This window comes from Kryptolebias marmoratus, linkage group LG24, assembly GCF_001649575.2.
Source record: "Kryptolebias marmoratus isolate JLee-2015 linkage group LG24, ASM164957v2, whole genome shotgun sequence".
Taxonomy (NCBI): Eukaryota; Metazoa; Chordata; class Actinopteri; order Cyprinodontiformes; family Rivulidae; genus Kryptolebias; species Kryptolebias marmoratus.
The window spans coordinates 15,777,901-15,793,117 of record NC_051453.1 but is presented as its reverse complement, the minus strand read 5'-3'; the positions used below and the strand labels follow the sequence as shown (position 1 = coordinate 15,793,117).

Sequence of the window (15,217 nt, the reverse complement as noted above, 5' to 3'; positions counted from 1 at the left end):
ATCCTTTGTTTTTATTGGTCTTCAGTAATATTCTAATTTTCTGATATGATGAATTTGAGATTTTCATTTGTTGTCATTTGTAATCATCAAAATTAAACAAAATAAACATTTGAAATATATGAGTTTGTATGTAATGTATAAATATAATATACAAGTTTCACTTTTTAAATGGAATTACTGAAATCAATCTACTTTTTCAGGATATTCTAATTTTATGACCAGCACCTGTATATTCTGCATCGGACCATCACTGAAACTAAAAATGCTTTGTTGCTTTTTGGGTTTTTTTAAAAACAGCATCATTTTTATGTAGCTCATACTGTGTTTTGGTGATTTACAATGTACAATGTTTGGAGACATTTATGTACTTATGATTCAACATTTTCTACTTTATTAGGTGGCTTTAACTTCTATCAGTGTGTTTAGGAACAATATATGCTTTAAAAGATGGACTAAAAAAAGACTGTCATTTAGAGAACTGGATTATTTTCTCTTCACTTTTTGCTCTTGTTCATTTTGCACGTCACAGGTTTTTCCCTTATAATTTTTTTTGTATATTTTCCATCAGGAGGGATTCTTTTTTACTCACCTTTGCTTTTTAAAAAAAATGTATTTATTTGTTTTTTGCAACAACAGGTTGCGTGTTCGGAAATGTGTCACCCTCACCGGTAGCTGTTTCTGAAGACCAAAAGAGAAGTGGAAGAAGAACTGAGAAGTACTAAAGGCAGCAGAGCTGCAATGGGAAAGTATGCGTCATAGGTTAAGACCTGGTCATTGTAAATAATGATAAATGATTCAGAACTGATTTATCTTTGAACAATTATCCTGGGTTGGGGATTTTCTTTTAAGTCAAAAACAGACATTTGGGATCGACTCTAGCAACTTTACATTTAAGTTCAAATTCAGGGCAGAACAAGAGAATACACCAACAATGAAAGGTTTAACATTTGATGAAGGGTTGCTTATCACCTGCCGCCTTGTATGTCCAAGTTTTAAACAAAAACCTCACAAGACCTGTCAGCATTCAGAGCATGTGTTGTAGAAGACTCTCGGCTACAAGAACTCAAACTTTTAGCTGAATACCTGTAAAACAGACTGAGTTGTAGCCATTTTTGTGTTGGCTAAGGTTGATCGCCTGAGGCTGCCATCTTAAATCAGGTTGACTCCAAAAGTTAATCAGTTGTAGACGTACATCCAGGGATTTCTTTTTGAGTTTCATTATCACTATCCGTCCACTGGATTGTAACGGATGGACAAGCATAATGCACAGATGCAGAAACACCTGATTTCCAGCCTGTTAAGACCGGAACTCAGTTTTGAACTAAACAGATGTGTTTGTCTGCGTCACAGCTCCACATAAAACTAAATAAAATGGCAACAGTGGGGGAACTGAAAAGGCAAAGTTGTAGCAGTCATCAGGGAGTCTAAGAAGAGGCTCTGATCTGAGCTGCTGCGGCTGTTTTATGTCTAAACTTTGCTAAAACAGAAGTTATGAAATGAAATCTGTGACAGATCAAACTGTCTGGAGTGCTCAGAGCACAGAGTCAAGCTACGAAACGAGACATCTGAGAAAAAAAAAAAACCTTTGCTGCCTTTCAGCCCAAAGTGATTAGATTATTTTTTGCTAGAGCTGACACAAAGAGACCTGACAAAAATTTTTTTTAAATTGAACCGCAACAACAAAATTCATGGCAGCTTTTTAAAGAAGTGAAAACTAAAGCCTGGTTAATGTGTTGCAGGGCTTGTTTTCGCTAAAACAACACTGCAGCATTTTAAAAAGAGAAGTAGCTCCGCACATCCCATCCAGAGAAGATCAGCTCAGGATTTAAAAAAAAATCATAAAAAAACAAAAGGTTTCTGCAGCTCTGTTGACCTTAACTAACGTTCACTCTAAACAGACTCACACATTTCTGTGCTCACAGAGATATGAAGTAATAAAGAAGTGTTTCGTTTAGTTCTTAACTTAAAATGTGCAGCTTTAAAGATGATCAGTCAGTCAAAATGTTTTAAATTTCACCAAAGAGGATATGACTTGTTCTTTACCTTGGAAAAGTTTGAATCATAAACATTTGAGTTAAATTGCACAAAAGTGTGGGCTATGTGTTTCTGTATACTCCAGATATGTTTCCAGCAGCATTAGTATTTTACTGGCGCATTTGTTTGGCTTTTATTAAGGACAAACTAGTTAATAAAAAACTAATTTTTCCAGTAGTTTCTCATCCAGGAGGAGTGAACCTCACCCTGTCCAAGATAAATGTTTGGGGTCATGAATTATTTAAAGAAGGTATAAACAAAAGTAAAGGTCAGTAGTATTTAAATGATCGTTTTAGTTGTTTCACTCTACATAAAGGTACCGAAACTTGAGAAGTTCCTGGCTATGGATGTCATTTATAACATATATGATAATAAAGTTATATGCACTTAATCGTCTTTTCAAAATAGCAAAATGTCTTTGTGAATAAAAACAGTAACATTAGTTTAACATGAAAAAAATTAATTAAATATCCATCCAGATTTTGCTGAAGACCATTTCTGAGATAAAGATTGCTTTAGATCTTTTTTTAATGTGCTTGATGTCTTATTTTAGCAATAAATACTATTTTTCAGCCTATGTAGATTGTATTGCATGAAGAGGAAACAGACAATTCAATGAATGTATGACCTCCAGAGGAATTTGGCCTTTTGAAGTAGTCTTACTCGGCAGACATGTATATTGTTGCTTTTAATTTTAGTTAAATCCATTAAAAACCAGAGAAGACTGTGTTTTTCTTAAATTCATGCAACAATAACCTTTTAAAGCCAATTAAATCCGCAGGTATAGCTCGTGTTACTGTTTCTGATGGCAGCGTTGCAGAAACATCAGTACCCAGAATCCTTTTCTCGCGCATGCGCGTTGGACGCTACGGCCCAAAGGCGTTGGTGTCCGTCCGAAGATGCGCTACGCTCCGGTAGCATCAGCACCAGCTCCGCCGTGCTAACAAGCCACGCTCCGGGGGTGGTGGAGGGGCGGACGACGGAGAAATACCGGCGGTGTTTGCGGCTGTGGCGGCGCCGGGACGTCAGGACGGAAGGATGGGAGACCAGAAGGTGCGCTGGGGCGGGAGGAACAGGTGTTTCTGATGGGGCGGAGAGCCTTTATCAGGGCGTAGTGTACAAAGGAGGGAAGGAAGGAGGCTGGGAGCGAGTCTGCGGCACGAGCCGTCCTTTTGCGCTCCTTTTATTTGCTTAAACTGGTAAATGTCCGGTTGTAGGCGAGGTTTTATCGACGATTTACTGCTGTATCAGTCGCGGACAGGGCGGCCTAGGCGCAGCTCCCCCCCAACAACAAACATTACACAGTCCTTATTAATGAATGGGCTCTTTCTTTCACTGAGGGTGGTCAGCAGAGGAGGGGAAACCTATCAGAGGACTGATTAGTATAACAAAACCTCCAGTCCTTTGAAATCCGCTGTGTAAATGACTGAGTAGGCGCTTTATTAGATTATGGATGCGCACCCTTCAGCTCCTGAAGTGTCCACCCTCTCTGATCCCATCTGAGGAATAAATATTGCAGGGAGTTATAAACAGAGCTCAAAGCCTGAAGCCTCGTGTGTCCACTCCAGCTTAGCACTCATTAGCACAATTACAACCACAGAAGAGGCTCTCCTGTGAGCTGATTGGTTATGCTGCACTCTGTTTTAAGTTTTGCATCCCATTTTTGTCCCCTCCTTTCAGGAATCCCTGCGCAAGATCACTCACACGCTGGCCGTGAAGAATGAGGAGATCTCAAACTTCGTCTGCACTCTCAAACAGAGCCTGGAGAACCTGGAGGTACAGAGGTTCCATCTAGAAGTCGCACGCTGCCCTGGCTGCTCTGCCACCGTGCTCCTCGCGCTCATCTGACGTTGTCCTTGTTTTTAACTCCAGGCGAATTCGAACCGGGTGCAGGAGGACCTGGAGTCGGAGTTCAGCTCCCTGCACGCCGTTCTGGATGAGATGAAGGAAAACATGGTGACCAGGATCAAGCAGGAGCGAGCCAGCCGCACGTACGAGCTGCAGGTAGCTGCTGGTTTGCAGGATTAAAACAACATTTCAGAAGCTTTTTTTTTTTTTTTGCACAATTTACAGTCTTACACAACACACAGACTAAACAAACTGACCATATTTGTCTTCAGCATCAGCACCGTTTGATCATTTATGTGTCGGCCTGTCAAAGTTGAGCTAAATGAGCTGATCATTTGGCATTTGTTTGTTCAAAAACAGCTACATTAAATAAATCACAATTTGCCATTCCTTTCCTTTTTATTTGCCCTTTTTGTAGCTAAGGAGTTAACATCAGCAGCTGCTTTCCTCCAGGTGTTTTACATCCAAAACAAACCTGATGATTTTAGATGAGCGTCTGCGGACGTTAAAGACTTCGGTCTTAGTTGCAGCACCACGTGGTGCAGCATTGGTTTTCAAGCCAAATAAAAAACAAGAACAGTCTGTGACTTAACGTGAGTGATTTGCAGTTAAAGGTGGGAATCAAAGGCGCTTACACCAACTATTTAAAACTGATTTTATTTTTATTTTTTAAACGTTAAACTTTATATTTGCCATCTAATTGCACATTCGGAACCAGATTTCTACAGCTTTGTTTTTAGTCTCACTTTAGCTGCTGTAAAAACAAGAGTCTTAGGTTAGCTTATGAATATTTCTCTGTCAGTCGGAGGTTTGTGCAGCCTCAGGGCCGAACCATGACTCTCAGATGACACGGCAGCAGCTTCCTGACCTCCGCAGGGAGCGCAACTCTGTCGTTTCACTGAAGACGAACTCCAGATCTGCTCTGTTTGACGACGAGTCCGTGTCCTCCTCAGAGTCAGCTGAGCGCTTGCTCCAAAGCCCTGGAGAGTTCGGAGGAGCTGCTGGAGCTGGCCAATCAGACGCTCTGCTCCTCCGGGACGGACGGCTTCACCCAGGTGACTGACACGCCCGCTCTGCCGTAACACCGCTGCCCCGTTTTAGTGTCTAAATGTACAAATTAATCTGCCCCGTCTCTGTTGTCACACATGCAGTAACTTTTAACATGCAGCCACCGGCAACGTTTTGTGCTACACGATGGACTCAGTTTTGTCTCCGCTCCGTATCTCTCTCTTTCCTTTCTCCCCCTCTCTGCTTCTCCTCTCCAGGCGGCCAAAGACATTAAGGATAGGTATAGTACTCAGCCATCCATTGCTTCCCTTCCTGTCACAGCCTCCTGTAGCCAGAGAGACATCTCAGCATGTAGCGTTGCATGCATTCAGACATGTAGCCACCGCACGCACAGCTTAGACAATAAACACTGTGGAAAACCTTCCTCTTGTTCGGCCTTTTGTCTCCGTGTGTCCCTCTGTCTCCTTGAGTCTGTACCATCCTGTGTCAGCCCCTCCTTGCTCTCTAGCTTTGCTTTCTAAGCGCCGACGATTTCAGTAAATCTAGCTAGTGACCTTCTATTTGTTAGAAGTTGCTGTTTTTCCCCTCTCCGCTTTAGCTGAAATAATAGACAAACACTTGTTTCCACCCCACATTTGTTTGTTTTTTTTGTTTGTGTGTTTGTTTGTGCGTTTCTGTGCGTCTCTTTGCCCGCAGCGTGACGATGGCCCCGGCCTTCCGCCTCTCCCTGAAGACAAAAGCCAGCGACAACATGAGTCACCTGATGGTGGATTTCAGCCAGGAGAGGGAGATGCTGAAGGGTCTCAAGTTTCTCCCAGGTTTGCTTTTTTTTGTTGTTGTTGTTGTTTTATTTCAAAGAGAATAGAAAGAACAAGGATGAGTCACACCACGCTGATAGACATCGAGGTGGATGCACTCGCAAAGAAAAGTTTTGTTCCACAACCTTTAATCAGGCTGTAATGATCAGCCTCGTATCTGAAGTCATTTTAGTCTGTACTTGAACGATAATCTCCATTTAATATAAAAAGGGCGGATTATTTGCATAGTTATGAAATAGTCTTTTTATCTGTCATTCTTTTCTGTTTATGCTCCGCTTTGGCATTTCACCTTGACTGCCACACTTTAAAACAAACCATTTTTAAAGCTGTTACAGCATAACTCCTCGATACTTCTCAGCCTGAATCTTGTAAACGAACACAAAACAAACCTTAGGCAGATTTATGTTGAGTGAGAGCGTCGTGGTTTGGGGGGAAAATGTGATCCTGTTAGTGTCTGTTGACGTTATTATCTGCTGACATCTTGACTGCCTGACATACTGAGCCGACTGAGAGGAGAGGATGGGATCTGATAGTAAAAAAAAAAAAAATGTTTGCACTTTTCCAAACTTGGGTGGGCTTCAAAATGTCGAACCACGCCTGTTTGGAAGCCTTGTGTGTGTAGATGACAGCATGGGTGTGATTAAAATGATTTCCTTGAAATAGCTTTTTTTAATTTTTTTTTATAAAAATAACATAAAACTGACTGAGTAAAAATATTCAAATCTGTTTCCACGTCTCTGTAGTTTGCTTTACTTCATTTAGTTCTGCTTTTCATATTTCTAAAGTGCAATATACTTTCCTAAAATACAAACTCAGACTTTTTCTTCTGGTTTGAGAAAATTTGTCAGAGTAATCACTTTTTTATTTATTTTTTTTGCGTCAGGGCCATAATAAACGGTTTGATAGGTCACACTGGCTAAAAGTCAGAACTAGCTTCCCGTCAAGCACTTGTAAAAGTAAAATCGTGTTTGTTTGGTCGATACAAAGGTGAAAATAATCCACTCAGTGTGGGCCTTTTGTTTGTTACCTTAGTCAGAAAGTGCATACACAGCAAAACGAAGGCGGCACGTCTAACAGGTGGACTTCCTGTGATTTGTTCCACTTACAAGAATGTACATATTATTATGAGTCAAAGGACTACTTGTGATGTAAAGGGGATCATGCACAGCAGGAAACCACAGTTCTGTCACCCTTCTGCTGTGTGAACTTCGTTCCTGGTCTGTGATGGTGTGATGGCCTGCAGTGGTTTCCGTTTTTATAGGAATCAGTTTCATCTGAGTTATAAACTCAAATCGATTCGCAGATCATGAATTAGTTGGACTTTTTAAGATAACTGAGATAAAACTTGAGCTCATTAAAACATGATTTGCAGTGTTTGGTGTAGTAATGCCCCCCAGTGGCGGAATAAGTTTATTGCAGTTCAGTGATATGATGTTATAGCTTTAATTTAGTTTTTGTTGACCATTTAAATAGCTGTTTGTATCCAAAAAAAAGAGAGAAAATTTATAGGTCTTATAACAGACTCGCTTTTCTTTTTTATTTATTTATTTCATTTTTTTTTTTTTCCCAGTTCCTGCCACTCCAGAGATCCAGGTGTCAGAGTGTCAGGTGTGCGACAACACGGTGACTGTAGTTTGGACCCTGCCAGAGCACGATTCCAAGATAGACCACTACATCCTGGAGCATCGGCGCACAAATCACGAGGGTCCGCCGCGCATCAGAGAGGAGTATCCCTGGATGGTGGTGGAGGGGATCCGAGAGACGGAGGTCATGCTTACAGGTAGGAAGAGGCCTGAGGTTTGGAGGTTTGTGGTTAAACTCTGACCAAGGTGGTCATTTTGTTTTCATTCTCAGGTCTGCGCTTCGACACGCGATACATGACATTTAGAGTGAGAGCGTGCAACAAGGCCGTGGCTGGAGAGTTTTCTGAGCCGGTCACTATAGAAACCCATGGTGAGAAAACTAACAACAATTTATGTTTAGGAAATTGGATCCATGCATTTATTTGTCGAACTTCTTTGTTTTGCTCACCTAAGTGTAAATATTGGATTGTGTGTCAGTATATTTAACGTATATATTGCTTTTCTTGTCCTCCCCCCCTTTGTCCAGCTTTCATCTTCAAACTGGACTCCAGTTCGGCCCACCAGAACCTGAAGGTGGAGGAGCTGAGTGTGGAGTGGGACAGCAGTGGAGGAAAGGTGCAGGAAATCCGCAAAGAGAAAAACCGAACCAGCTCCCCCATGCACTCCCCGGCCAGGTTTGTGTATATGGGGGGGGAGACAACAACCATGGTCATCAGTTTGTTTTATCATTAGGAGCAACTTTCATTATTAGGGGTCATCAAGGGTTTTGACTTACTGTCTTCATATGAAACCAGGTCCGCCCTGATGTCTCCAAAGAGAGCTCCAACGGCTCGGCCCGGCAGAGACAGGTTTACCGCGGAGTCCTACACAGTGCTGGGTAAGAATGCATGCTCGGCTAGCAACCAGAAACGATGCAGATATATTCAGACCGAGAGGCGGCGGCTGCTGAGCCTGAAGCCGAACGTTAGCGTGAACGTGCCAAAAAGCTGCAGTTCCTGAAACGTTCACTTGAGGGTGGCAACGACAGTCGAGTTCCCAAAGAAGGTTGGCTCGTTCACAAATGCACCACTTGAGCTGGTTAACTCCCTCAGTGGTCCCAGTGCCGTGGAAGCAGAGAAAGACAGCGTGGTTAGAGTGGACTGCTCTGTGACTACCTCCCTTGCTGGCTCCGAGGTGTAACAGCAAAGGGTTCTCCTTAACACCCCCCTGCCATGTTTCAGGCTATATCTGTTAGTGTTTTTTTGTGAAAAGGATGCAGGTTAAAATGCTCAGTTTTACTGCAGAATTTACCTCACAGACAGAACATACATAAACATACAGCCATGTGCAGGAAATATTTTTATTTTCCTTTTGATAACACCTGTATATGATATTATATTAAATCTGAAAACTATCCACACTGCTTCGAGCGACGCAAGCATAAATAGATATGCTCCCTGTCCTCGGGCTCATTCTTGCATGTCACCTCTGGTTGTAAATATTTTAAGACTGTAACATCAAATGACACATTTAAGACTTGAGAAGAATGTTTTGCTAATAAACATGTGATGACTGTTGATGGCAGCTGGTGACTCCATCTGTTAATTATGTTTTAGAATCAAGATCAGGCTGGCTTCACAAGTAAAGGTTTTGTTACAGTGAAATAAAGCCCTTTATACTCTAAAAATCAGTGCAGCTTTCTGTGTTTGCAGCATAGCAGGTCTCCTGTAGCTTTGTTGGTTAACCAGTGTCCTAATTTTCTATAATGACTTCATGCATCTAAAATACAAAAGCAGAAAGGCTGGTTTTTATTTGATCGGATGGTTGTCACTGGAGATCGCTTTACATAAAACTCCACAAATGCAACTATGCACTGCAGATGAGCTTTTAATCGTCTGTAATGTCTTACGACAGCTGACACGTTTATTGACGCTGGCCAGCACTACTGGGAAGTGAAGTTCGATAAGGAGAGCAAGGCGTTCGCTGTAGGCATCGCTCTGCGGAGCCTCGGCCGGTTCGACCAGCTGGGGAAAAGCAGCGCTTCCTGGTGCATCCATCTGAACAACTGGCTGCAGCAGAGCCTCACGGCCAAACACAACAACAAGGCTCGAACCCTGGACTGCCCCATCCCAAACAGCATAGGAGTTTATGTCAACTACGAGGAAGGTGAGATGGAGATAGATTTGTTAATCACCAACAAATGTTATAAGACTTAAGTTGAAGCACCTTTTTTATGTGATTTGTGATTAAAATATGCCTCATTTACTCTTCAGGTGTGCTGTCTTTTTACACCGCCAAAGCTAAGCAGCTGATGCATACCTTCAGAGCAAAGTTCCAGCAGCCCGTTATCCCGGCCTTCATGGTAAGAAACGTGTTTTTGTGCGCTCCTTTAGATTTGGAAGCAGCTTGTTGATGTGCTCGTCCCGCAGGTGTGGAATGGAAGTTTCTCCGTGGTGACGGGCCTGCAGGTCCCCAGCGTGGTGCAAAGCGGCCAGAGGAAGAACAGCGGCACCAGCAGCTCCAACGCCAGCCTCACCTAAACCCACCTGCGTATCCATCCATCCATCCAGCTGGACACCTCCCCGCTCTGCCTCAGTCACCACCGCAGATCATATCCTCCTCCCAGGCTGCGGTGGTGACTGTCAACAGTCGCATCACCAGAGTGCGATAGTTTTCTGTGTTGCATGACAGCAAAAGTTAATTTGGGGAGCAAGAGATTCTGGCTGCCGCAATGTTCGGGACTTTATTTAGTCGTCTTAGTTGTCGTCTCGCTGCACATTCATTCAGCATCGTCCCACTGCTGCTAGAGCGATGATTTGGCGCTGGCCGCTGCCTCCTCACCTTCACCTAAATGGTCACCGAGTTGTCCTGCAGCCAGCTGCAGGTTCAGGGTCACGCTCCGTCCCGTCCGCTCTCTCCCTGTGCCTTCCTTCTCATGTTCAGATTGAATCTGATCATCTGCAACTACTACTGCAATGACCTCCTCCGTTCAGTTTAAAACCCCTACCTGTGTAAATCTGAGTTAAAGTTAGTCTCAATCAACTAGTTTAAACCAAATAATAGCCAGCTCCTAGACAATGTAACTGAACAGAAAGCCGCTCAACATTGAGGCCTATTTAACACTACTTTGTCAGAAATTAATAGATAAAAAGGAACTCTTTGGCATGCAAACTCATCAGTGTTTACTTATTTTTACCTTGCAGTCTGAAGCCAGACTTTATGTTCAGTAACTTGAGTCTTTCAGCTTCTTCCTGAAGCTTTGTTTGTTTGAAATTAAAGCCAGTGTTATTTGCTGTGGAGTCAGATCAGCTCTGCACAGAAAGATTGAGGAAGTACCCCCTTTGCTTTAAACTCAATGTAGAAACAATTCAGGATCTTGGAAATGACTGTACTGCACCCTCTTTGTGTCTCACATCTCCAATTTATTTGTAGGATCCTCCTGAGAGTAGTATGTTTCGGCTGAAGACAGTCCACATATTAGAGGTAGCCCTTAGCTTCAGCTAACAAGGTGAATTATGAGAAATAACTGGATTTTCTGTCAGAAAGAAGTGATAAACTCTGGAAAATATATTCTGCTGTCTGTATTTGTGCACCTGAGTAGCATCCCTGTCACGTTTTCTTTACCAGTACTCGTCTGCCACGTCTCAACAGTAGCCCGCAATGCTTTAAAGAATCGAGTCATTTTCACTTTATTTCACATAATGACAAAATGTCAGTTTATTGTAAATTGTTTTCCACAATAATGTATCAGTAATTGAGGTAATAAAGGAGTGAGACACTTCATTCTTAGGAGTCTTTTTTTCCCCCCCCCCTTCTCACAACAGAACTAAAACACAGAACTGTCAAAGTTTCAAAGGAAAAAAAACAAATATTAAAAAAAACTACAATGAGGACAAATATAACTTATTAAATTTAAGTTGCTGCACAGCACATACAAGAAGTTGCTTTGTCAAATCTGTGACAAAGAGTTTTACTGTTAAAATATAATTTATAATGTATAATACATTCACACAAGTGGTAAAATAACTAAAGCCCAGCTCTAATTTCTACTTTTTGTCTGAGTCTTCACATCAATGCACACATGAAGTAATACATTTAGTAGTGTGTAAAACATCGGTTGTACATAAAGGCAGTGAAAATATGTGTAAAATATGTTTAATAGCGCAAGGAAAAATACTGATACTGAACGATTTAAACGACTATCAGCAGCTCAGGGCAAAACCAGCCAGAGAAACAAGATAATGAGACATTTACACCCGTTTTCACAGCCATTTCATTTGTTAATGGTGTTCAACGGGCGAATCAATAAACCGTTAATCTTCAGAGACGTTTCGATGCAGACAGCTAATCGAGGAGGAGGAGGAGGAAGGGCCTCGTCCTGCTGTCGCTCAGCTCCTCCGACACGTTTTCATCCATCAGTCCTAAACCATTACCTTCTGTCCGAACCTCAGCTTCAGCTCAGATATAGCTGGCGAAAGATCTGCAACAAAACCAGAGGATGAAGGGTTTATATTTTGGCAAGAAATTCCCAAAATAATTGCCTGACGGGTCTACGTGTGGACTTACTCTTCTTCTGTTCCTCTGCGGGGCTTAATTTCCTGAAATTTCCCTGGTTGCTGACGGGGGTGGCAATGCTGCCTTTGCGTGGAGCAGGAGTCGGAGGCGTCAGGATCCTCGCCGGGGTTGACGATGCTGTTTATGAAACAAACAAAAAGATTAATTAAAAAAATAAAAAAAAATTTAAAAAAAAAAAAAAAAAAAAAAAAAACACTGAACACAGACTTCCATCTATGAACATGATCAGCTCTCTGCTGAAGGGAACGATCAGCAGGAGGAACCTACATGACACACACACACACGCTAGTCAGCAGCAGCCATAGAAACAATGCAGACACCAGTTTGTTTTTCCAAGCGTGCCAAAGAAGTGTCAGAATCGACAAATGAATAGAATGACTGATGAGAGGCGTCAGCAGGGGGTTTACTCACACTGACACGCAGGAGGTGAATTTTTCTCTTCAACTGGTTTAGCTTCAGAAGCCACTGATTTTTCAACAACTAAAAGATAAAAAAACAAACACATACTTATGATTATTGTTTGGCTCACAAGTGAAACTCCTAAAGTGGATTGTTCGGACATCAGCTGACATCATCAGCAAGTTTTAAAAAAAACCTAAATCTTTTTCATGAAAACCAAGGACTTTCTGTCAGCTATTCACGTCAAGACTGGAATGCCTTCACGGCAGCCAAGTTGATATACTAGACTTATATTTGGGAACCGGAGAATGTTTATCAATCAGTTGCTTTCATATTCCACTTTAGCTTTAAATTAGTGGTCTGCAAAAAGTCTTAACCAAAAAAAATTAAATAAACAAGAATGTTGATACATAAGAATAAAAAAGATTTTTTTTTTTTTTAGAGGTAAGAGAAAAGAAAATTAAATAAAACTTGTTTAGCTTTGAGACTGTAAACTTGCAAGGAAAATGCCTAAATGAATTGTGACATATTAGAACCCTTTTTTTTTTTTTAAAGTTAGCTTAAAAATTAGATATGAAGATGTGTTCTCGCTATGGTTTTATAAGAAGTTTCTTACATTTATACATCATTTCTTTTAGCCATCTTATTCTTACATATGCAGCAACTTTGCTAATTCTTTTATTCATTTTCTTCAGGGGCATCCTCAGATTTTCAGTTTGCGTAGCATCTAGTTTTGGGATCAAATACTTGCAAAACTGGTGACCGTTCCATCAATTTCATCTATTCTTTGTGTTGACTAAAGCCACCATGACCGGTAAGTGCGTAATGGCGACATATTTAAGCGATATGTTGACAATAGGCACTGAACAGAACCTGTTGACAGAAGCTTTCACCTCTTAAACCTTTCGTGGTGCTTCGTCATCACAGAAAAAAAAAGAAGGCTAAACATTTCAAGTGGAAGCACGGCCAAACAAAATCACCTACAATGTGCTGCATTTCTGACAAGTTTTGTAAATACGATGTTGCTGCCAGGAACAAGCTCCAAACACGCAATAGCAGAGAAGGAAGTTTTCTAATCAGTACCAAAAGGTGTAAAATGTCCTGGCTGGCTGGGTGACACTGCAGCAATAGGTAAATTACCGTGTTTGCGAGGCACAGCTGTTGGGACACAGATTGGTTTTGGCAAAGACTGCTGAGTCTTCTCTCCACTCTCTTTATCAGAGGAAACAAAAGCTGTCAGAAGGAGGGGAAAAACAAAAAACAACAACAACAAAAAAAAAAACTGCCCATTAGTCGTGTGAACAATGTCTAACACAAAGCTTCTGCTTCGAGTGAAAGAAAGTGAATCGGCTGTTGCACGTACAGATGTTCTTGTCGTACTGATCCTCGATGATGAGGGGGATCAAAGCGCCGTTCGTTTTTTCCACCAAGTAGTTGACCAGCTCCTGCAGCGTGTCACCAGAAACCTGCACAGAGAGAGAGACTTCTTTAATCCAGCTCTCTCACTCGCTTGGAGAAATCACGCCGTATTGGAAGCTTGCCTCAATTTTTCTCTGAAATTCACATTCAGTTATCGTCGCGTGTCAGAAATGGCAATGAGGAAATGTGTCTGCACTTTGCCGCAGGCCGCATCAAGTCAAGAATCACCTTTGTATTACAAGTTGCATATTTATAGTCGCAGGACATTTTTAACCCCGCCTCAGCTTTTTCTGGTAATCAGCTCCTTCGTTTCCGGGAGATCATATGCTTGAGCTCATTCCTCGCTCACGTCAACCATAAAAAGCCCCTGTTATCTCGTGCGACTGGTTTTTCAAGATTTTATTGCCACCAAGTTTCGGAACAAAGTGAAGTTCTCAGCAGATACCATAAAGACTTGTAAAGCAATGTTCATTTATATGCTTGTCACCTTATCAGAGTGTATCAAATTATGTCTTGCAAAATAAAACCACTTTGGTATGAAAGACCAGTATGTGTTTCCTCAAGAAATTCAAAGTTTTAGACCAAGAGCATCTAATGTTGAGAAAATGGGATTGCAGCAGGCAATAAAAAAAATGTTTTCTTGCAATTAAAAATGTATTAATTATACTCACAGGACTGTCCACATCAATGTAGAAACCTCCGTTTGTGTTACAAAGCACGCGGTAATGTTTGAACACGGGTCTGAAACAGAGACGACCAAGACTCATTGTCTGACTGATGGTTGAAGACAAGAAACATGGCTGGCTATGGACACAAATGCATTTTAGCCTTTCTATAACAAGTTTTGGATTGGCAAATGCGTGCATAAATACCCAGCCAGTTCCATCCTTGTGCTGATGGCGTAGGAGTCGGCGCGCCTGCCGGGCCTCACCAGCAGGTTCCCTTTGCTGGCCTCCCTCTCGAGCAGCAGCTCTGCCTCCAGCCAGGGCACCTCGAAGAAACACCTGCAGCAAAACGGCAAAACGTCAGTCGCTGATGAACACGTTCTCGTCTTTAACCGGTTCTTCCTTTGCATCCTAAAAGCAGTGCTTTATTTGAGAGCGACAGATACTGACGCAGGCCTGTCGATCTGGGTGGTGGTAAGAGGACTGGGGTCGTCGGCGGTGGTTGGGGAGCTGTTTGCCAGCCTCTCTTTCTCCTTCTGGGCTGCGTCCAGCATCATGTGGATCTGACCTGGGAGCAGGTTGTGGGAGGAGGGCACCGACAGCTGCAGGGAGACGCAGCTTGTCGTGAACAACAGATCTGAACATCACCTCTGGCATTCATGTATCAAGATTAAGAACCACAGCACAGGATGGTTCTACGAATTCTGTGAAGGGAGATGAATAGAAAGGCGCACGCACCAGACCCACAGCGTGGATGAATCCCTTCCAGAGCTCCCGGGATTCTGCATTTGAAGCCTGCAGGACCAGAAAAAAAAAAATTTTTATATATATATATATATATATATATATATATATATATATATATATATATATATATATATATATATAT

The 15,217-nt window shown here is 42.0% G+C and overlaps 2 protein-coding genes across 2 annotated transcripts in view; one reads left to right on the top strand and one right to left on the bottom strand.

The window, feature by feature from the left end:
• Positions 1-2,869: 2,869 nt before the first annotated feature.
• fsd1 (fibronectin type III and SPRY domain containing 1) lies at positions 2,870-11,053 on the top strand. The gene is made up of 13 exons (XM_017407216.3): positions 2,870-3,087; positions 3,715-3,810; positions 3,907-4,038; positions 4,836-4,937; positions 5,148-5,170; positions 5,587-5,708; positions 7,279-7,488; positions 7,563-7,661; positions 7,818-7,965; positions 8,086-8,168; positions 9,185-9,436; positions 9,544-9,632; positions 9,700-11,053. Exons 1-13 carry the CDS (start codon positions 3,073-3,075, stop codon positions 9,808-9,810), a joined length of 1,482 nt encoding a protein of 493 aa, XP_017262705.1. The 5' UTR covers positions 2,870-3,072; the 3' UTR covers positions 9,811-11,053.
• LOC108230745 (signal-transducing adaptor protein 1) overlaps positions 10,959-15,217 on the bottom strand; it is a 7,243-nt gene continuing 2,984 nt past the window's right edge. Inside the window, exons 4-12 of the mRNA XM_017407217.3 lie at positions 15,067-15,123; positions 14,779-14,930; positions 14,536-14,667; positions 14,335-14,404; positions 13,608-13,710; positions 13,385-13,477; positions 12,257-12,325; positions 11,837-11,962; positions 10,959-11,750 (exon numbers count right to left, since the gene is read on the bottom strand). Coding sequence (XP_017262706.1) covers positions 11,692-11,750; positions 11,837-11,962; positions 12,257-12,325; positions 13,385-13,477; positions 13,608-13,710; positions 14,335-14,404; positions 14,536-14,667; positions 14,779-14,930; positions 15,067-15,123 — 861 coding nt within the window. The 3' untranslated portion in view covers positions 10,959-11,691. The remainder of the gene's footprint in view (positions 11,751-11,836; positions 11,963-12,256; positions 12,326-13,384; positions 13,478-13,607; positions 13,711-14,334; positions 14,405-14,535; positions 14,668-14,778; positions 14,931-15,066; positions 15,124-15,217) is intronic.

Bases quoted from the DNA above. Each gene is read 5' to 3' on its own strand.
- fsd1 (XM_017407216.3), top strand. The intron at 4,938-5,147 runs GTGACTGACACG...TCTCCTCTCCAG, and splicing joins GGACGGACGGCTTCACCCAG to GCGGCCAAAGACATTAAGGA. The intron at 9,633-9,699 runs GTAAGAAACGTG...CTCGTCCCGCAG, and splicing joins CCGTTATCCCGGCCTTCATG to GTGTGGAATGGAAGTTTCTC.